The following is a 24,292-nucleotide window of genomic DNA, read 5'->3' as shown; positions in this document are numbered from 1 at the left end:
AGAAAATCCTAAGAAGTTTTAAAGGTAATATAAAAATCTCTGAATGAAAATATCTTATTAAATAAATTTGATAATAAAGTTCATTAGGTCAGTTGGCTAAACTCTGGTAATGAAGTCAAAGGTTAATCTTAGTCTGGCTTTTTTGTTCCCACATGGCATGTGACTGTTCCGTTTTCCAGAATCATCCTTTGTTCAAAAAAGAGCCCAACACTTAAACAGGAATTACAAACAAGGCCCAGAGTTTGTACACCTTAGGAGCAGAGGTAAGACAAGAACCACTGTTTCTTAAAAAAACAAAAAAAACAAACTTCTGTGTTTTGAATACCAGACTGAGTGAATAAAAATTCTCTTTTTCTCTCAAGTATCAGGATTTGTGATGCAAAAATAAAAGTCCAAAAACTTGGTGAGGATAAAATGTTTCCACAAACTATATAAAATCTATAAATACTACAAGAAGCTGGAAAGAGTTTCAAATGAGGTTTGGAGAGGTTTGCTTCAAGTTTAATACCTTTTTCCATTTCTGTAACAAGTTAGAGTATCCCTATAAATACAAAGTTAAGCCTATATTACCATATTCACACACTCAAAGAATGAACAAACTTCAAAAATAACACTTCCCTTTGGCAAAATCAGTAAATGAATTAATTTTGTCATATAATCATTTCAATCTAACATTTTACTTAGCAGATAAATATTTATAAAAAAGCTGTAAATTGTATAAATACTTTTGTCAAAATGCTAAGGGAAAGAAGCCAGACACAAAAGATTACATGTTCTATGATTCTGTTTACATGAAATTCTAAAAAAGCAAAACTAATGGTAGAAAACAAATCATTGTTTACCAAGGGCCAGGGGTGGGAGGAAGGGAATGACTGTAATTGGGCACATGAGTTTTGGAGGTGAAGAAAATGTTCTATATTATGACTATGGTGGTAGATAGACAACTGTATATACATTTTCTAAACTCATCGAATGCTATACTAAAAACTGGAGAATTTTATGTGAAATTATATCTCAATTTGAAAAAAGATTATACATAATAAATCAGCATGCCTTTCAAAGAATCATTTCAGTAAAAATATTTTACTTACTAAAGAAATATTTGTGGAAAATCTGTAAATAATATATCTTTTAAATCGTAAGCACTGTTTATTTTCTGACATTTTTATAAGAAATATTTCTTAAATATTCTCCTAGAAAACAAAGCAAAACTAAGAAGCACTTGAAAAGTGACCTTGAATGCAATTTAAAACCCTCTAAAATGTTTCATAAACACAACACAATGATGATTGGTAGGTCTTTCAGTATTTTTTCCAGAACGTAACAGTATACCGAAGGTCATAAGTTTAGGTTGCAAAGGGGCCAAGTAGACAACACAAGTGAGTAGCACGGAGCAAGTGTTAACTATAGTAAACTGCAAAACACAGGTCCCTTCCCAAGTGAGCTGCTACCAGTGGTTCCTACTTGCTGATGCCAGGAAAGAATACAGACCACAGTGCAGCCAGAGCTTCTGATGTTTAAAGAAAAGCAGAAATCTAGACTTTATGTGAAATTCCCTCATTTTTTAGAATGGTGGTTTAAATTTTTTTTACAACACCATAGGGCCAAACAAAACATATCCATGGGCAGAATTATGACCTCTGGTCCACAGTGCATGCTTTCTGAACTTTTTCAATAACAAAGTCTTGTCGTTTTTCTAACTGCTTGCCTTTTTATTTACAGTGAATCTGGAATAATGGGGAATACTAATGCAACTGAAGTAAATTCATCTCAAAATTACATAAAGACTAGTCACTTATGGTCTTTTGCAGAAAAACCAAGTCCTGTTTACATTTCTAAGCATACTGGTTGGTAAGAAAAGGAACAATCAGTTAGAATGAAGGAAGAAGGGGTGGGGAAAAACTGAAGAAAATCACAACTTTAAGACCACAGTCAGCTTCTAGACTCCAGAGCAACAAAATAATCCATGTGTTGAAATTTGAGAACTTCATTGCCCCAACTAGTCCAACCCGGCTGTAAATTTCGAGCAAACAATTCCAAACATTCCCCATCTGGCTTGACATAGTCTTTTAGAACCTCTGTCCAAAAAAGAGAAAAAAAACACAAAAATTATTATTAAGAAAGGAATCAATTTCCTTTTAGCAATTAAAAGCAAAGAAAAGAACAGGGATGTTTCCTTTTAAAAAAGGGGTGGGAGGAGGATAGCTAATTAATTTCAAGGATTTCATCACAGGGCTTTACTATTTATAGTTAGAAATCATTTGAAATGAGCACTCCTGAGATTGGGGATAATACCATCAGAACTTTGAGAAGTCCTAATTTATCAGGTTTCATTTGTAGATGAGAAATAAGGATTTTAACACCCACACAGGTGACTTTTCAATTTTCCAATACTGACACATTTCCTGAGTACTAACTTAATTTTTTAATAAATGTAATCCACACATGAAAAATAAGTGTATAGGAACAATACAAAAACAATTCACTTAAAAAACTGAGATAAAAATATAAGTGTCTGCAAGCATATATACTAGCAAAAGAGCAGTAAATGAAAAATTAGGCATCAATAAAAATATTGAGAACACAAAACTAACAAATATAACAATATCCTCTTAGCTATAACTGGATATAGTACATTCCCTCATTTCCAAATTATAGACCCTTTTTACCTAAAATTTCACCATACTATTTCCACAGATAAGTATTTTTTATTTAATGTATATATGTATTAATAACTACTGAAAACTTTATTTTTGAGAAAAAAAGTACATCATATATATGGTGACTAAATGCTATGATATACAGTGACAGAAAGAATATACCATAGAAGCCTTTTTTTAAAGTACATGTTCATTTGGATGACAATATTTAAATCAATTTAACCTTGATCATGTTCTGGTTAGCTATATTAACATTACAGGAACTGGGTATGAAAATAATAATTGAGGGATGAAAAGTCAACAGAAGAGTATTTTCTAAATATAGTTCTTAACTGCTATACAAGATTGAGCTTAGAAGAAATCTATCAAATTCCCTTTAGGAATGATAAGTATTCCTTAGGAGTACTTGATATAGGTAAAATTTAAAAGAAAATGTATTTAAAGTTACAGAGAGGGAGGGAGGCAAACCATAAGAGACTTAAATAGTGAGAACAAACTGAGAGTTGATGGGGGTGGAGGAGAGGTGAAAGTGGGTGATGGGCATTGAGGAGGGCACTTGGGATGAGCACTGGGTGTTGTATGGAAACCAATTTGACAATAAATTATATTAAAAAATTTTTTAAAGAAAGAAAGAAAGAAAATATATTTAAAAACGTTTCATAATGTTCTCCAGTTGCTCTCACAGCAAAATAACGGTTTATTTGTTTAAAAGCATTGGTCTTATTCACCAAAAATCAAGGAATTTATGAAGTATTAATTGTCTATAACCCAACTGAACTCAAATTTGGGCTTTGATAGTTTTTAGGAGGTGCCAACATGAGACTTCTGGTTCTTTTTTAAGTGTATAATTATAACTAAATGTTATTAAGCCTGAAAGAAAATTTCCCCAGAGTCTTAGAGGACAATAAACCTATATCACATTTCTATTTTTTCCTCATGAATTCAATGCCTTACCAACCTCAATTCACTTTTACTGTCATCTAAGGTTATAGTGAAGGAAAATTTTGTTTGCTTTTCTTATTTGTTCAGTTTTTCAGTTTTTAGGCACAAAGATGTTAGCAACTCTATTTTAGACCCTTAATCTGGAGTCTAAACTGGAGTCAGACAGTCAAAATTGTTTACTATTCTGAGCACTCACTATAATTAGTGCTATGGAATTTAACAAAGGAAACAGTTATCCATGTTTTCTAAGAGTACACAAGCTAGTAGAAAACGATGGCCATGTACTTGGAGTTGACAATACAGTACATAAAACCTAAACCCATTTACTACTTCCTACTTTCCCAAGGTAACACGTTTCTGCATGTGTATTTTTTTTTTCTGGTTGAGAAAACTAGAAAATCAAGGAGCAATGTTTTTAAAATGTTAACCACATTTCAAAACAAAGCAAAAGAAATGAGAGCAAATTAATGAAAATATTTTCTTTTCTAATCTTAAGTATCAATTTAAAAGTAAACTCGAGATCTTAGAAGTTCTAACCACAAGGAAAAATATTTTATAACTATGTGTGGTAATGGATGTTAACTAGACTTGTGATCAGTGACTATTTCTCAATATATACATACACGAGCCCTTGTGTTGTATATCTGAAATTAATATTATATGTCAATTATATCTCTATTTTTAAAAAGTAAATTCCAATGTATAAATTTAAGTATGAATATGATATATACACATACTTAAGATAATTACATCACATCGGACATTAGTAAAACATGCTACTAACCACAGAAGAGGAAATAATCCGTACATAGCCAGTCATTCCTCTTTTGCTCTAGGAGCAAAGGGGCAGGGCCCGGGGGGCGGGGGGGGGGGGCGCGGGGGGAGAAGCAGCTCGAACACCTGTGCACAAAATCTCATCAAACTGTGTTTTACTCTTCAGACAGAAACTGTTAGTGAATAAAGTAGTAAAAGGGAGTAGAGATTCCTCTAAGGTAAAATATGAAAACCAATTTTGATTCAAATACTTTCATAATTTTCCCACCTTAAATCTTTAAATTTAATAAACATTTATAAGGTTATGTGATAAGTTATAGCTATTTATGACTTATATATGTATCTTTTAAATTTTTTTTTATAGTTAGCAGTAGAAATCAATTAAAAATTTTTAAAAATCTTAGTGTTTCTAGAAGTAAAAGAACATTTCACTTTACAAATTTGCACAAAACAGTTTAAGAACCTTTACATGTAAGTTCTAAGCATATATATAGGACATGTAGTATCCCAAATCCCAGAGTTATGATTTCAGAGTAAATTACAGTCAGAAATCTGAAAGTTGTTTTTTGGTGGCTTTAGTTTGTATGGCTCTGTACTTCTGTACATGCACTTGCTAGACATAGTAACATGAATTCAAAAATACAGAATTACAAATACTTCTTGTCTACCACTACCTAACTAAAACATAAGGATTACATATATCAAGTCATGTAGATTTTCCCCCCAAAGAATCTTTCTTTTCAAATGTTCCAAATCCTAAAAATATGTTTGTGCTGCTCTCTACTGGGAATATGGCAGAACTACACTTCATACACAGGCTATAAGACTAATTTTTATTAGCATTAATAAAAGACTAATTTTTACTTACCATTTTAAAACCTTGCTTCTTAAGACTAATATTTAAACATTATTTTATTCTATGTAAAAGGAATTGATGAATATTTTAACTATAATTTTGGAATGAAAGTTTAGGTCTTAGCATTTAGATTTTTAAAAGTAAAAACATAAGCCCTGGGGCGCCTGGCTGGCTCAGTAGGAGGAGCATGCAACTCTTGATCTCAGGGTCATAAGTTCGAGCCCCATTCTGGGTGTAGAGATTACTTAAATAAATAAAAACTAAAAAAAAAAAAAAAAAAAATCCCTAAGAAAAACACTAAATTATTCTTTGATACTTAACTGATAAAATTCAAATGAAAAGAATACAAATTAGATTTCCTCCATCAAATATAACTGGTGCCAACCATTATTTTCTTCTCAAAGAACAGTACACTCTCACTTTTCATTTAAGTCACATATTTAATGCATTAAAGAGTCTACGATAGTACACAGCTTAAAGACAATTACTCATTCAGCATTTCTCTAAGTCAAAGAATGGATCATCAGGTAAACATCTGAATATTTTTCAAATGAAGTAACACTACAACACTACAAGACGCTTCTGTATAAGCAATTTAAGATAAAAGAAATTCTAAGTGTTATCAATATAAATTACCTTGGAAATTTATATTCACTTTCCTATGTATTCTAGCTCTATCCCATATTCTACAAAATAATATGATAGGTTGGGAACCTTATAGTTTTCCTGAGCAGCATCTCGAAAGTTTTTGGTTTTTTAAGTGAGGATCACAAAATCAATACAAAAGATATTCCTAAAGAAAATTTTTAATAGATAACTCATATCAAATTTGGTGTCTCTCATGAACTTACAATTCTATTTTTTTAAACTATCACTTGAAAAATTTAGCACACACTAACCTTCCACTATATGCTACAGAATTTCAAATACATTATAATCAATCCTCACAACTCTGAAAGATTAAATACCATTAGTCTCTCTTTAAATGAGGACTTTCAGGTAGAACATGTTAGAGTAACATATAGTAGCAGAGTCAGGATTCAAACTCATGTTAGTCAATCTCCAAATCCAAACCTTTCCACTATTCCTTGGTGCTTAGTTTCGCTGAATGATGAACATTACACCAATGCATTAAGACTAGTAAGAACCGTAGCCTGCAGCAATTACCTTTCCGGAGGTTCAGAAAAGCAACACTACCTCAACATAAAACTGAGTCTCTACCAAGTATCAAGGGGATTCTAACCATGTCTCTGACTGCTATTCTAAGCACCTGATTTCAGAACAAGCTAGGGACAGAGCCCTCATAGTAAAATAAAGCCACTAGTAGAACTACAGTCCTCATATGCCCCATCAGTCTATCAAGGACAGTGGGGCAGTAACAACCAAGGGGAACCTAAATAAATGGTATTAAGGGGAAAAGCAGAGGTGAAATAAAATGAACCTATGCGGCGCATCAACAGTTCATAATCTTATTCAACAGTCTTTAGATGGAACCAGTCTCTGACCACCTTCTAACTACTTTCCAACCTTCTTACCAGGCACAACCTCTAGGACCAGCCAACACCATTTTTTGTGGTTAGCTCCTTATTGCTGACCAACAATGAGCTCCCAGATTTGTCAGAATTATTCTACTGAGGTGTCAACCACCTGATCAACCTGGATCTGTGGGCCTCCTACACCTACCTCTCAGGGCTTCTATTTTGACTGTGACAATATGACTTTGGAGGGCCTGGGCACTTCTTCCACAAGTTGGCCAAGCATCTCTTGGAAGATGCAAAACCAGTGCAGCAGCTGTGCCATCTGCCAAAGCATGAAGAAACCCTCCCAGGATGAGTGAGGCAAAGCCCTCGTTGCCATGGAAGTTGTCATGGCCCTGAAGAAGAACCTGAACCAGGCCCTTCTAGATATGCATGCTCTGGGCTCTGTGTACACAAATCCCCATCTCTGTAACTTTCCAGAGAGCCACTTCCACATGAGGAGGTAAAATTCATCAAGAAGTTGGGTAACCACCTAACTAACCTCCACAGGCTGGATGGCCGCCAGCTGGGCTGGGCAAGGCCAAGTATCTCTTTGAAAGGCTCACCCTCAAGCACAATTAGGAGCCTCTGGAGCCCAGCAGCCTTTGAGGGACCCCTCCACACCCCCTGATGTCAGAGCTTCTGCCTGCACTTCTCCCTGCAGCCACTAGGCAGCTCTTTAACCATCATGGAGCCCCCTCTCAAGTCATGGACCAAATGAAAACAATAAAGCTTTTGCAGCAAAATAAAAACAAAAAACACTATTCATAAATTCTTCTACAACATTTTAGAGAACTAATAAAAATAAACATCTGATTTAATTTTCAAATGTCTACACCAAATACTAAATTTAATCCTTTTCTCAATTTGACAGAAGTCATAACAATTCTATTTTATAAAGACATACCAGCAAGCGGTGGCTTATGTGAGTGAAGAGTACAGGGCACACTGACAATTAACTTGTGATCTGGAATAGGAAGCACTTTTACATCTGCATTCCTAATTAAAACAAAACAACAATGTAAATTATACTTTAAAGGACAATTTTTCATATATAAGCCACAGTTGCCTTGATTTTTTTTTTACTTTTCAAATACTATCTGAATTTAAAAATAAATTCAAGAATAGAAAAAATAATCAAAATCAACAATTTAAGTATTGAGACATTAGTGATAATTTCCTTTTCTTCAATAATGGCAGTTACACACTATATAAAGCAAAGGATAATATAAAATTTCATGTGCCATACCATTCATACTTTTCTGGTCTGGGCCATTTTCAGATTTTCAAAAATATAAAAATTTAAGGAAAATCAATGATCATTATGCCGTTAATTTTATAAAATGTATAATTGTATACATTTATACAGTTTTGAAAAATCATCTTTCCTACCTTAATGGTACAGCAGTTTTTTCTCGAACTCTCCCCAGTACAAGACCTTCATAAGGCTTTTTGTGTGGAGAATCTAATGGGAACACAAACTCTCCTGAATTGGTGATCTGATAGGAGGAGTCAAAAAAACAAAACAAAATTAAACCATACATCTGTAAATACCCAGGAAAGAGTCTGGCTTTTTATCTATCACTATACAATTTCCACCAAAGAAAAAAAATTATTAAACCTCTAGGCTAGTGTTAATAAAAATATAATGTAAACCACAAATACAAACCGCATTTGTAATTTAAATTTTCTACTAGCAACATTAAAAACGTGAGAAGTTGGGGCGCCTAGGTGGCTCAATCGGTTGTGTCCGGCTTTTGATTTCAGCTCAGGTCATGATCTCATGGTTCATGAGTTCAAGTCCCACTTCAGCTCTGAACTGACAGCGCTGAGCGTGCTTGAGATTCTCTCTCCCTCCCTCTCTCTCTGCCCCTCCCTAGTGCGCACATGCACACACTCTCTCAAAATAAATAAACATTAAAAAAAAAGTTGGAAGCATGTGGTAAAAATAATTTTAATTATATATTTAGCTTAATTTCACATATCCAAAATATTATTTTAATATGTAATCAATTCAAAAAGTTACTGAGGTGTATCACATTTTTTCTTTCATACTGCCTTTGAAATCCAATGTACATTTTACACTTAGCATCAATTCAATTTTGAACAGCCATAATTGACGTGCTGAAGAGCCACATATGGTTAGTGACTATCACATTAGACAGAGCAACTATAAGGGACTAAAATATTTTAAATATCACTTTACACATAAAAATCTACTTTTCATTAAAATTTATTCCTGGAAGCCATGTCATCATTAATTCATTTATTCACTCAAATAACATTTACTGATTACTGATAATATAAATAAGTAGATTACAATAAAGTATATTCCTTCATAGAAAATAGTGTCATAAACATTGTCAGAGCGAGAGTTAGTAATAAAACAACTCAGGGATTGATAAAATAGACAATACTTAGTCTAATCCCTTGGCATTATAAATCCAGAAATTCAATTTTACCATTTCACCTGGAGTTATTATACTCTCAAAGACTCACTTAAGCTAATCAAACTGAAAACACTATTTATAATAACAATATCAATTTATTAACCATTGAAATACATATTTTCACTATCAGAATATTCATATCTATTATCTATGGAACACTTTACTCAACATCAAGATACCTAAAAAGCCAAATCGGTAGTCCTTTTATCACCTCTAGGACCCATAAGAGATAGATCTCTTTCACATAGTGCTGTACAAATACAGACAAGTTCTTATTATTGGATATCTTCTATATTCCATGCAAATTACTCCTTCTGTTATAACAGTACATATAGTTACCTAATAGTGTTTCATATCACTTACTGCATTTTTGTCTTAAATTCTAGGCTTATCATATCATCTCTCAGAGCTGATTACTACTACAAATAAATAATCTTAGCTTTTATGTGCTAACATTTTATTGGTTTTGATTTCAGAAGGTACCTTTTCCCTGACTTTGGCCCCAGTTTCTGACAATAAAAAACCTGTAATAATGTACAAGGTAGAATGGGTTTTATATTCCTGTCAATGTCCACATCAACCAAATCAACCAAAGCTTAGCCCAGGGTACAACATGAAAGCACAGATACAACTATTAATGTTTGTTTTCCAAGTCCATTAAAATAGGTGCAAATAAACAATATACACAGCTTTTAGAAGATATACCAGAAGAGCCTTTAGTGGCTCAGTTGGTCAAGGGTCCCAGCTCTTGATCTTAGCTCAGGTCATGATCTCATGGTTCGTGGGATCAAGCCCCGTGTCAGGCTCTGCACTGATAGCACAGAGCCTGCTTGGGATTCTCTTTCTCCCTCTCTGCCCCTCTCCTACTCATGCTCTCTCTCTCTCTCAAAATAAATAAATAAACTTTAAAAAATAAAAGATATACCAGTAGACTACAAAATACATAGGAAGAACATAAACATAGAACTCTCCTGTCTAAAATGAATATATCAGCTATATAAATACTAAACATTCAATTGACAAGTTGGCTTATCTTTTTAAAATATAGGAGTGCTTTTGCAGGATTCATCTAAGTAGACAATAATCTTTAAAAAGATGTCCAACGGACTCTGAACTGATGCCTTATTTTTCTGTATTTTTTTATTTTTATAGCAAGCAGAGATATTAAAGACCAGTCAACCAATCCAAGAGTTAGAATCATTTCTTTCAAAAATAGGCATAGCAGCACATAGGCACTGAGGACCTATGATAAAATTCAAAGTATGTAAGGTTCTTGGTTCTTTCCACCTCTTCCATACTGAGTTACTTGGGTATTCTCTCTCCCATCCCCAGCAACATAAGAAAAAAGAAAAAGAAAAAAAAAAGAAGGAAAGAAGTTGCAAACGGTGACTGAAATTGTGGATGTGAAAAGAGGAAGAAAATGAAGGGTAAGATTATTTCTATGTTTAGTGCTAAACAGATTTTCCAAAGTTTTTGTTTGTTGTTTTTAAACTACAGACATCAGAGCTTTTTAAAATGTCATCCTGATATCTCCCTGAGTGACTTCCTAAGGCCAGCACGTTGGGACTCTACTATAAAAAGACACAGAACAAATAAGCAAAAAGCCTCCGAGAATAAGAAAATAAAAGTATTTAGTAAAAAAAAAAAAAAAAAAAAAAAGTATCAAAGTAAAAGTTTTAATTAGACCGTGTTAAAGGAGTAGAGCAGTAACATGCTAAGCATTAAAAATTACATGCTACATTTATGTGTAAGTTATGTGACTTACATGGCACGCTACATAATAACAAATAAGTTAATTTCTGAACTTACTTTTACCCAGTGCCATTCAGCGACTACCTCAACAGACCAAGAAGGATAAAGTTCTTCCTTTACAAAACGCAGGTGCTTCTGTCTATTGGTCACCCAAGTAATAACAAGGCAGTTTGGAGCAGCCAGTTTAGGGATAAGTATCTCCTTTATTTGCAGTGGTGATAAATAACTGTACCTACAAATAAACAGAAAAAAAATATTAGCAAAGTTCACTGCAAAAAGGAAAAATAAGCAGAGAAAAGACCCATATAATACTGACTCCACAAACACAGAGCTCTTATAGCAGTTTATTTATATAACTAAATATGAGGCCACAGTGACACCTAGTGGACATACTATTACATGCAAATTGGAATTAACCCATTTTCATTTTTAACAGTGAAAAATTGCCAGGCTATATTTATCATTTTTAACTGTATTACATTTCAGTAATTTCACTAATATGCTTTTCTCCCATTCAAAATTAAACAAACATTATTGCTTGTTTTTCCTAATCCTACAATATACAGGGACCCTATCACAGTGAGTCTTGAAACCACCAACCCTCAATGTATCATCCTGCTTCTTTTTTATTCCCAATCAATTCTACTGGGCTCTCTGAAACCTTCATACTTTCATCTTTTAAATATTCTGTATAGTCTTGCACCTCTGAATCATTAACAGTACAAACTTTGATTTCTCTTGCTAAAACTACTTGCTCTATAATATCCAATTTAAAGAATGTGGCCCTTTCTCTAACACTCAATACACACCAGAAAGAGAGAAGGGTCAATATTCTCCTAGCTCTCTTATTGCTGCTTCTAGGCTATACTCCTCCATCTGCATAAAATCCACTTCTCCTTGAGGGACATGCCATCCCAGCTATGCTAGACTATAATGTTCTATCAAACCCATTTCTTCCACACTCCCCATAATCGATGAAGCCTTAAGCTCTAAGAACCTTCTCCCTTACCAACACAAATCTTGCCATTATCCTGGGCAATTTCAAGACACAATTTATATAATGTGCACACCTTGCCTAATCTTCCCGTAAACAAATACAATTACATTCATCTCAATATTCCATTCCCAGTGACCCCAACCTGGACCTTGGCATCACTCATACTTAATTCCATCTCAAACTAAACATCAATCTCTGGCAGTAAATACCTATCTCTTACCTATTCTTTAACCTTACCAAAGCATCCCATGACCCATCCCTCTACTTTTACTGAGTCTATCATTTCTTCCTGACCACATGCTCCTCTTCTCCACAGACTAGCAATCATCAATCATTTCACTGTCCTCTCATTAGCACCCTAAATTCCCATCCCCTCTTTATCCTTCACCCCACAGCTCCTTCAAACCTCCAATCTTCAAATCAACTTCCACACAATTCACTTCTACTTCTTCATATGGGGAAAATCTGATGGTGAAAAACGCAGAAGTGAAGAATTGGCTCAATTAAACCCATTCTGAGGCTCTCAAAACTACTAAAACTACTCATCAATTCTTTTATTTATTCTTGGTCAACTACAAACCCTCATCTCTTTTCAAATCTCTTGCCCAAATTCACTATTAGCAGATGAAGTTAACTCATATTATCAGTAAAAATAAAAGCCAACAGACTCCTTCAATTTCCTAACCCTCTCTTCTTATATACCTTCACTTATTTCTATACATTTCCTCTTAAATGAAATGGTATGGCTTCACCTATTTAAAGCTTATCAGTCCAGCTGTGTTCTCTTATTCCCATTTTGTACTATCTTATAATGCTAATTATTCTTCTCCTTTGTATTTCAACCTCACTAGTAGTTCCTTACCATCAGCCTCAATATTAAAGAAGAAAAGAAGAGAGAAAGAGGGGAAGGAGGTAGTAGAAGAGAAAAAAGACAAGAAATTCCCTCAATTCAGTCTTCTAATGTCTACAGCTAACCTAAGGACTGGTATGCATTTAGTCTTTCTACTTTCTTTTATGTTATTCCTCAATGGACTATAATAGGCTTCTACTATTATACCTGTTCTAGAAAAAGTAAATGACATCCTAAAGGCCAAATGCAATAAATATTGGAATCCAACTCTCATACACAGCAACTGTATGATATAAGGAAGTGATCAATAAGTATTTTCTTAAACAAATAAGTAAAATAATTCCGATCTCCTGCACCCAAGTTTTCTGCCATCCAGACCAGTGCTCTTCCAGTAGGCTAGCATTTCATATAATCAAAGTGATAATTTAAAAACAACTAAGGGCAGCCTGGGTGGCCCAGTCATTAAGCATCTGACTTTGGCTCAGATCATGATCTCACACACAGTTTGTGAGCTCGAGCCCCGCTTTGGGTGAGCCCCACTTCTCCCTCTCTCTCTCTCTCCCTCTCTCTCTCTCTCTCACTCTCCCTCTACCCCTCCTGGAATTCTTTCTCTCTGCCCCTTGCTCTTTCAAAAAAATTTTTTTAATTAATTTAAAAAATTAAAAGCTTGGGGCTCTTGGGTGGCTCAGTCAGTTGAGCATCCGACTTCGGCTCAGGTCATGGTCTCACAGTTCGTGAGTTCAGGCCCTGCATAGGGCTCTGTGCTAACAAACAGCTCAGAGCCTGAAGCCTCCTTCGGATTCTGTGTGTGTGTGTGTGTCTCTCTCTCCCCCTCCCCTGCTCATGCTCTGCCGCTATATCTCAAAAATAAATAAATGTTAAAAAAAAAATTTTTTTTAATTAAAAACTAAGTTTGCCACAGTGTGAAAAACATCAAGTCAAAAATTTGAAGTCTGATGTTCCCAATAACTACAGATTCTTTGACTGTCTTAATTTTATTTAATTGGGTTTATTTGCCAGGGGTAGTGGAGAATGAAATATTCCATTTATTAGTGTTATTCTCCTAGAAGTTATTCAACAAATTCTAAAATATGCATCTTTATCACCAAGGTAGTATTCTAGGCAAAAAATGTTTAACCTGAATCTAATCATGAAAAAATAATCAGACAAATCCAAATGGTAGGAAATCTACAGAAAAGTGGCATGGGATCTTAAAAAAGAGTCAATAACCTGAAAAAAAAAAAAAAAAAAAAAACGCCAGGAGATGGTTGTGCAGTAAAGGAATAAAACAAAAATAAAGAACAAACATAATGTATGATCCTCGATTAGAGCTTAAATCTGAAAACCAAAAAGAAAAATATAGCCATAAATAATAGTTTGAGAAGAGGTTAAAAAAAAAATATATATATATATATATTAGTATTTAATGTATATTTGATACTACTATATTTGACAATATTAAACTTTATTGGGAGTAATACTGGTATTATAGTTATGTAGGAGAATATACTTGTTTTTAGGAGACACATGCAAAGAATTTGTGGGTGAAAGCATGATGTCTACAACATCAGATAAAAAAGCAGACAGATGGAGAGAGAGAAAATACACACAAATGTGGTACAATATTAATAACTGATGAATCTAGAAGAAAGGTAATTTGACATTCATGTACTATTCTTTCAAATTTTCTCAAAATTTGGAATTTCTAAAATCAAAGTTAAGAGAAAGAAGCAATACAATAAACACTACAAAAAGATCATAAAGACACACCTATAAGCTAAATGGGAGGAAAAAAACAAAAAAATGTCAAAATATGCTGTGTAAAACTATTACAAAATATTATAAAAGGAATAAGTCTATTTTTCTGATTTATAAAAGCTGCCCCCAAAAATGCAGGACTTGTTTACTTTTTTAAAGTTTACTTTTTTAAAGTTTTACTTTTTTAAAACTTCTAAAAAGGATAAGAATAACCTAAAAAACTATCAATTTTCATTAAAGTAAAAAGCAAATGAAATTTAAACTGAATATTTTTTTTTAAATGTTAACATTTATTTATTTTTGAATGAGACAGAGACAGAGTGCAAGCTGAGGAGGGGCAGAGAGAGAGGGAGACACAGAAATTGAAGCAGGCTCCAGATGTGGGACTAGACTCACAGACTGCGAGATCATGACCTGAGCCGAAGTCAGCCGCTTAACCAACTGTGCGACCCAGATGTCCCTAAACTGAATATTTTAAAAAGTAATTCTTAGAGCATCTGACTTCAGCTCAGGTCATGATCTCACAGTTTGTAGGGTCAGCCCCGTGTCGGGCTCTGTGCTGATAGCTCAGAGCCTGGAGTCTGCTTTGGATTCTGTGTCTCCCTCTCTCTCTGCCCCTCCCCTGCTCGCACTCTGTCCCTCTCTGTCTCTCAAAAATGAATAAACATTTTTAAAAAAATTTTTTTTAAGTAATTCTTAGAGAAAACTGGAATACATTACCAAAGAATATTATAAAATTGGACTCTTTGATTCTTTTCAATTTAACACTTAACTGTAATAATGAGAAGCAATTGGGAACAGTCTTTTCAACAAATGATGCTGGGACAACTGGATATCCAAATGCAAAAGAATAAAATTGTGATTTTATCTGATTTCATATATAAAATTAAACTCAAAATGGGTCAAAGCCCTAAATATGAGAGCTGAAACTCTTAGAAAACAGGTGTACATCACTGTGACCGTGATTAAGGCAATGGTTTCTTTTTTTTTTTTTTTTTTTTTGAGAGAGAGAGCAGAGCAGGCACAAGTGAGCGAGGGGCAGAGAAAGAAATAGAGAAGTGGGGCTCACCCAGAGCTCGTGTTTTACCCAAAGCAGGGCTCGTGCTCTCACCAAGCAGGGCACAAGCTCACCTGAAGCAGGGCTCGATGTGGGACTCAAACTCATGAACTATGAGTCAAATGCTTAACGACTGAGCCACCCAGGTGCCCTAAAGGCAATGGTTTCTTAAACACAATACCAAATGCACAAGCAACAAAGGTTAAGTTTGACTTCCACAAAATGTAAAACTTTGTGCTTTGAAAACAGTAGAAATTAAGTGAAAAGGCAACATGGCAAATAGGAGAAAATACTTACCAATCATACAAGGTAAGGGCCTAGAATCCAGAATATATAAAGAACTCTTAGAAATCAACAAAAGACAAATAACGTTAAAATGTGCAAAGGATCTGAACAGTCAATTCTCCAAAGAATATATACAGATGATCAATAAGGACATGAAAAGATGCTCAATATCATCAGTCATTAGTGAAATGCAAATCAAAACCACAAGACATCACTTTATGCCCATCAGGATGGCTATAATTTAAAACAAACATCAACAATAAAAACAGAAAATAAGGGTCACTAAGAATGTAGAGAAACTGGAACCCTTATACATTGCTGGTAGGAATGGAAAATGGAAAATGACACATACAATGTGAAAAAGAGTTCAGGGGCGCCTGGATGGCTCAGTCGGTTGAGTGTCTGACTTTGGCTCAGGTGATGATCTCACAGCTCATGAGTTCAAGCCCTGCATTGGGCTCTGTGCTGACAACTCAGAGCTGGAGCCTGCTTCTGATTCTGTGTCTCCCTCTCTCTCTGCCCCTAACCCACTCACATTCTGTCTCTGTCTCTCTCAAAAATCAATAAACATTAAAAAAAAAGAAAAGAAAAGAAAAATAGTTCAGTGGTTCCTCACGAGCTAAAGGTAGAATCACCATATGATGCAGCAACTCTATTCCTAGGTAAATACCCAAGATAATTGAAAACATGTTGCCTGGAATTAGTCAACTACAATGCCTGAAGGAACAGGCCTTAAGACTGCCTCTCTTCTACAACTAACTAGTTTGGGCAGTTTCTAAAACCACTCTGAAGTTCAATAATTTGTCAAAATGACTCATAGAACTTACTGAAAGCTATTATAATCATGATTACAATTTGTTATAGAAAACGATTTACTACAGTTTATCATATAAAGGTTATTATGCTTTATTACAGATTAAAATCAGGCAAAGGAAGAAATTCAGAGCAGAGCGGGGTTGGGGGGGTGGGGGGGGCGGCGCTTCCAAACACAAAGCCTCCAATGGTCCTTTCCCATGAAGTCAGAATGCATTACCCTCCAGAATGCATCAATGTGTGATAATGCACACAGAGTATTAATAACCAGGGAAGTTCACCCCAGCTTCAGTGTCCAGAGTTTTAACTGGAGATGCATTACATACGCATGACAGAGTGACTAATTGCCCAGGTGGTTGAACTCAGTCTCCAGGTCAACTAATACCATTGGGACTCAAAGCTCCTACCTTAAATGACACCAGACTGTCTCTAGTGTAGACAGTTCCTACTCTAAAACTGTTTATGTAACCAGTCTCCCAACTTCCCCACCCCCCAACTCAAGCACACTAAAATAAAAATAATCCTATCAGGTATAATATAGATTACCTCCCAGAAGCTGAAGACAAAGGTCAAACTTCTGTTTGGGCAAGGCCAAATTCTTTAATACATGTGTTCATGGAAAAGCTTATATACAAATGCTTATAGCACCATTACAGCCAAAAGCTGGAAATCATGCAAACATCACCAACTGCTGAACCTATAATATATTAAGGTGTGTGTGTATATATACATATATGTATATATATATATATACATATATGTATATATATATATATATATATATCTACTTCGATATATATGGATATATATGGATGTATAGATATATCCATTCAATGGAATATTGTGCAGCCATTAAAAAGAATGAAATACTGATATATGCTAAAACATGGATGAAACATGAAAACAAATATCAAATGAAGCAAGCCAGACACAAAGGCCACATGTTATATGATTTCATTTACATGTAATGTCCCAAAAGGTAGGTTCATAGAGACAGAAGGAAGATTAATGGCTGCCAGTGTATGGGCAAAGAGGGGAACTGAGAAGAACAAGGATTCTTTTGGGAGTGATGGAAATATTCCAGAATAATATAAGGTAATAGTTGGACAACATTGTAAATGAATTAAACCACTAAACTGTACACTTTAAAGTGGAGAAAATGGTTAATTTTATCTCAGTTTTTAAAAACCTATATTAGCACCCTTCTCTCAAAGAGCACACAATCTAATGTTTATAATATAATAACAAAAGAAAAAAGAGATCACTCACCCTTGTAACTAAAATACAGAACAGACTGAAAGCATTAAAATTTGCTAAGAGGGTCCAACATGGCAACATAAGACTCTGAACTCACCTCCTCCCACATGCTAAATCTAGGCCTATATAGAGACAATTCCTCTGGAAGAAGACAGGGCTGATTACACAGCTTCTACACAACAAATGGTAAAGGGACCAATAGGAAAAAGTAGGAGAAATATGGATAAAACAGGAACCCCACTCCTGACTAGGTGACCTAGAGGAGAGAAGGGTATTGATGAGAGGCCAGCACACTGACTCACCTGCTCTCAGGCATAGCAGTTTAAAAGGCAAATAGACTGTAAATGAAGGAAATACATTTACTCACACTAGAGCACTGAATAAATAGGTATAAAACCACTGGAACTCTCACTGGGGTTAAGAGGCATTTTTACATTCTACATCCACCTTCATACCATAAACAAGACCAGGGTCCAGGTCCTCTACCAACTTGCTAGGGCCACCCCAGCACACTCTAGACCTCTGGCCCACACCAGCTCCAGCTATCCCTCAAAGACAGCCTCCACACAGTACACAGGTCCCTAGCTATGTCAGCCCTAGCTCCAGCCATCCTGCCAAGTCAGCCCTGACATAACACCCTCCAGAACCCAATGGGCCTATGCCAAATCCAGTCATTCCACAAAGGCATCCCAGCATAGCACATCCACATAGGACATACCCAGCCTACACCCACTCCAGCTCCACCATTTCCACAGAGGTAGCCACAGCACATGTCCCAGGACCTCCAAGCCAGGCCCACTCCAGCTCTAGCCAGCCTGCCAAAGTCATCAGGCACACTGCCTACACAGCAGGCAGTCCTACACAAGGCCACTCCTTCAATACCAAGAAAGTTAGCTCTTTTAGCTAATTCATACAAACACACACAGAAAGTCAAACAAAATGAGACAGAGAAATACATTCCAAACACCAGAAAGAAAGAAAAACCTAAAGAAAAGAAGATAAGTAATTTACCTGATAAAGAGTTCAAAGTAATGGTCATAAAGATGCTCACCAAATACAGGAGAAAAATGGAAGAACACAGTGAGAACTTCAACAATGAGAAAGAAAATATTAAAAAAGAACCAATCAGAGCTGAGGAATAACTGAAATGAAAAATACACTAAAAAGAACCAAAAGCAAATTACATAAGAGAGAAGGATGAATCAGCAATCTGGAAGAGAGAACAGTTGAAATTATACAATGAGAACGGCAAAGAAGATTTTTTTAAGGAGGATAGTTTTAAGGGCCCTTTGGAACAACAAGCATATAACATTCTCATTATATGGGTCCCAGAAGGAAAAGAGAGAGGAAAACTGCCAGAAAATTTGAAGAAATAATGCCTGAAAACTTCCCTAACTTGGGAAAGGAAACACATACCAAATGCAGAAGGCATAAACAGCCCCTAATAAAATGGGCCCAAAGAGCTCCAACAAGACATATTATAAATAATAAAATAGCAGAAGTTAATGAGAGAATGTTGAAAGCAGCAATAAAAAAAACAATAGTAATAAATGAGGAAAACTACATAAGATGATCAGCTCATTTTATTTTTACTTTAGAGAGAGAGAGAGAGAGCACACACACAAGCTGGGGAGAGGGACTGAGAGAAAGAGAGAATCTCGAGCAGGCTCCATGCTCTGTACAGAGCCTGATGCAGGGCTAGATCCCATGCCCCTGGGATCACGACCTGAGCAAAAATCAAGAATCAGACACTACACTAAACCAAATGAACCACCCAGGCACCCTGATCAGCTCATTTTTCAGCAAAAACTCTGCAAGCCAGAGGGAGTACCAGGATATATTTAAAGTGCTGAAAAGGTAAAACTTACAACCAAAAATACCCAGCAAGGCTGTCATTCAGAATTGAGAGATAAAGGGTTTCCCAGACAAGCAAAAACTAAAGGAATTCATCCTAAACCAGCCTTACAAGAAATGTTAAAAGATCTTCTTCAAGCAGAAAATAAAGTACTATGACTAAAAATAGGGAAATATATGAGAGAAAAAAATCTCACTCATAAAGGCAAAAACTATAGTAAAGGCAGCAGTAGATGAACCAATTAAAAAGCTAGTATTAGGATAAAGACAAAAAAAGTAAACTTGGGCACCTGGGTGGCTCAGTCAATTAAGTATCCGATTAAGCATCCGATTTTGGCTCAGGTCATGATCTCACAGTTCGTGAATTTGAGCCCTGCATAGGGCTCTCTGCTGTCAGTGCAAACCCTGGTTCAGATCCTCTTTCTCCCTCTCTCTCTGCCCCTCCCCAACTTGCACAGGCGCATGTATGCACACATACTCTCCTTCTCTCAAAAATAAACATTTTTTAAAAACTTAAACTCAACTATAGCTACAATAAGTAGTTAAGGGATACAAAATTTAAAAAGATGTAAAATACGATGTCAAAAACAGAAACAACAGATATACAAAACATAAAGACAAAAGAACCCAAACATAACTCTAAAGAAAACCATAAAATCACAAGGGAAGAGACCAAAGGAAGGACAAAGAAACACAGAAGAACTACAAAAACAACCAAAAAACAATTAAGATGTCAGTAAGTACATACCAATCAATAATTACTTTAAATAAAATGGACTAAAATGTTCCAGTCAAAAGACATAGGGAAGCTTAATGGCTAAAAAAATAAGATCCATCTATATGCTGTCTGGAAGAAACTCACTTCACATCTAAAGTCACATATAGACTAAAAACATAAAGTGATGGAAAAAGGTACTCCATGCAAATAAAAACAAAATGAAGGCTGAAGTACCTACCAATACTCATATCAGACAAAATAAACTTTACAACAAAAGATAAAGAAGAGCATTACATAATGATAAAGGAGCCAATCCAAGAAGATGATACAACAGTTACAAATATTTATGAACCCAACATAGTAGCATCTAAATATTTAAAGCAAGTATTAAAAGACCTAAAGGAAGAAATTGACATTAATACAATAATAGGGGACTTCAATACCCCACTTACATCAATGGATACATCATCCAGATAGAAAATCAATAAGGAAATATTGCCCTTAAACAACACACTACACCAGATGGATGTAATAAATATATACAGCACAATTCACCCCAAAACTGCAGAATGCACATTTTTTTTTTAATGGCACATGGAACATTCTTTAGGACAGATCATGTGGTAGGCCACAAAACAAGTCTCAATAAGTTTAAAAAGACATGGAGCATCTTTTCCAACCACAATAGTATGAAACTAGAAATCATTTACAAGAAGAAAACTAAAAAAAAAACATAAACATGTGGAGACTAAAAACTGTTACTGAACAACCAATGAGTAAACAAAGAAATCAAAGAGGAAATCAAAAAATACTTTGAGACAAATGAAAATAGAAACACACAGGGTGCCTGAGTGGCTTAGTTAAGTGTCCAACTCTTGATTTCAGCTCAGGTCATGATCTCAGGGTCATGGAATTGAGCCCGTCTACTTAAGATTCTCTTTCTCTCCCTCTGCCCCCTCCCCCACTTGCATTCTCTCTCCAAAATTAAAAGAAAGAAAAAGAAATAGAAAAGAAAAGAAGGAAAGGAAAGGAAAGGAAAATGGAAACACTTTTCCGTCTTTTTGCAACTTTCCAAAATTGTAGCAAAAGCAGTTCTAAGAGAGACGTTCATAGTGATACAAACCTACCTAAGGAAACAAGAAAAATCCCTGAGGTTTGGCTGTAGGGTACTTGGGTGTTTGGGAAGGAAGAATTTTTAAGTTTACAGGTCTAATAATTAGGAAACCAAATTACTATACTTATTGATAACTGAGAATTCTGTAATTTGGAGTAAACATGTACTAAAATGAAAAGGGGCTTTCAGTTGAGGCTAGGGAGAATAAACTGTTTTCCCAAAAGGACACTGTGACAGCTGTGTGTCAGACCTCTTGAAGCTGGCATGTGGGGGCATAAATGAGGGTTCTTGCTTTCCAGAAAGGAAGGGAAGTTGTGGATAGTCTGTATGGTTGGCCTGCTGGGTAGTGACACTCAGGCTGGTCCCAGGCCACGAGCAACAGCTGACATGAGATGTAGAAAGAAGGAGCAATAAAGCAGCTTGTAGCAGAAAAAAGAAAAAGAAGAAAGAAGAAAAATCCCAAATAAACAATATAACCTAAACTAGAAAAATAAGAACAAAGCCTAAAGTTAGTAGAAAAAAGGAAATAACAAAGTTTAGAGTGGAAATTAAAAAAAAAAAAAAAAAGATTATAGTGGCATAACTGAAATAGAAACTAAAAAAGAAGAAGAAGCAGAAGCAGAAGAAGAAGAAGAAGAAGAAGAAGAAGAAGAAGAAGAGGAGCAGGAGGAGGAGGAGGAGGAAGAAATCAATGAAATTAAAATCTGATTCTTTAAAAAGTTAAAATTGAAAAACCTTAGTCAGACTCATCAAGAAAAAAGAAAGGGCTCACATGAATAAAATCAAAAATGAAAGAGAAGTTACAACTGAAACCACAGAAATACGTAGGAGACTATGTATCACAGAAGAGTACTAAAAAGAATTATGTGCCAACAAAATGGAAAACATTGAAGAAATGGATAAGTTCCTGGAAACACACAACCTTACAAGACTGAATCACAGAGAAATAGAACATCCGAATATACCAATTACAAGTAATGAAATTGGATCAGTAATTTAAAAATTCCCAGAAAACAAAAGTCCAAGACCAGATTGCTTCATATATGATATCTACTAAACATTTAAAGAAGAGTTAGTAACTATTCTTCTCAAATTATTCCAAAAAATTGAAGAGGAAGAAATTCTTCTAAACTCATTTTACAAGGCCAGCAGAACCCCAATACCAGAATCAGACAAAGATACCACTAAAAAAGAAAATTACAGGCCAATATCCCCAATAAACACAGATGCAAAAATCCTCTTCAAAATATTAGTAAATCAAAATCAACATGTTAAAAGGATCATACACAATGACCCAGTGGAATTTACCAATATAATGTACCACATTAACAAAATTAAAGATAAAATATGATCACCTAAATAGATGCAAAAAAAGCATTGACATATACAACATCCATTTATGATAAAAACCCTAAAAAAGTGGATACAGAAAGAACACACCAAGTATAATAAAGGCCATATGTGATAAACTCTCAGCTAAAATCATACTGAGTGGTGAAAAGCTAAAAGCATTTCCTCCAAGATTAGGAGCAAGACAAGGATACCCATTCTCACCACTTATTCAGCATAGTATTGGAAATCCTAGCCACATCAATTAGGTAAGAAAAAAAAATTAAAGGCATCCAAATTGAAAAAGAATAAGTAGAACTATCACTACTTGCAGATGACATAATAATCATCTATAGAAAACCATAAGGCTCCACTGAAAAACTATTAAAACTAATAAAATAATTCAGGAAAATCACACAATACCAAATGAACATACAGAAATCTAACCCATTGCATTTATGTACACTAATAATGAGCTATCAGAAAGAGAAGTTAAGAAAACAATCCCATTTACAATTGCACCAAAAAGAATAAAATACCTAGGAAAAAATTTAACCAAAGAAGTGAAAGACCTGTACTCTTGAAAAGTGTAAGACACAGATGAAAAAAACTGAAGACAAGACAAATAAATGGAAATATACACTGTGCTCATGGACTCGAAGAATTAGTATCGTGAGAATGTCCATACTACACAAAGCAATCTACAGATTTAACGCAACCCCTATCAAAATACCAATGGCATTTTTAACAACTAGAACAAAGAATCCTAAAATTTGTATGGAACTACAAAAACCCTAAATAGCAAAAGCGGTCTTAAGAACAAAGCAGGAAGATCATGCTGATTTCAAAGTATATTAAATGTACGATAATGGTACAAAGAAACACACATACATCAATAAAACAGAATAGAGAGCCCAAAAATGAGCCCACACATGTACAATCACCATTTAGCAACTACCTTAAAAATAAGTGATTTGGGCAAGACTCATCAATGGATGCTGTATTACTTTTTTATTGCTACTTTCAAAAATGTCAATTGCCAGGATGCATGGATAGCTCACTTGGGTTAAGCATCAAACTTCAGCTCAGGTCATGGTCTCACGGTTCATGAGCTCCAGACTCAAATCAGGCTCTGTGCTGACAGCTCAGAGCCTGGAGCCTGCTTCAGATTCTGTGTCTCCCTCTCTTTCTGCCTCTCCCCTGCTCATGCTCTGTCTCTCTCTCAAAAATAAACATAAAAAATAAAAAAATTTTAAAATGTCAATTTCCTGAAACACCGGAGAAAAGTTCCTGAGAAAAGACTCAGGAA

General features: G+C 35.0%; 1 protein-coding gene across 2 annotated transcripts in view; it reads right to left on the bottom strand.

Moving 5' to 3' along the window:
• Positions 1–485: 485 nt before the first annotated feature.
• The window catches only part of METTL4 (methyltransferase 4, N6-adenosine), a 52,205-nt gene continuing 28,398 nt past the window's right edge, over positions 486–24,292 (bottom strand). For both annotated transcript variants that reach the window (XM_045459744.1, XM_045459745.1), the window contains exons 6-9: positions 11,009–11,183; positions 8,142–8,248; positions 7,657–7,748; positions 486–2,078 (exon numbers count right to left, since the gene is read on the bottom strand). In XM_045459744.1, coding sequence (XP_045315700.1) covers positions 1,933–2,078; positions 7,657–7,748; positions 8,142–8,248; positions 11,009–11,183 — 520 coding nt within the window. In that variant the 3' untranslated portion in view covers positions 486–1,932. The remainder of the gene's footprint in view (positions 2,079–7,656; positions 7,749–8,141; positions 8,249–11,008; positions 11,184–24,292) is intronic.

This window comes from Leopardus geoffroyi, chromosome D3 (assembly GCF_018350155.1).
Source record: "Leopardus geoffroyi isolate Oge1 chromosome D3, O.geoffroyi_Oge1_pat1.0, whole genome shotgun sequence".
Lineage (NCBI taxonomy): Eukaryota > Metazoa > Chordata > Mammalia > Carnivora > Felidae > Leopardus > Leopardus geoffroyi.
This window is presented reverse-complemented; position numbering and strand designations above follow the sequence as displayed.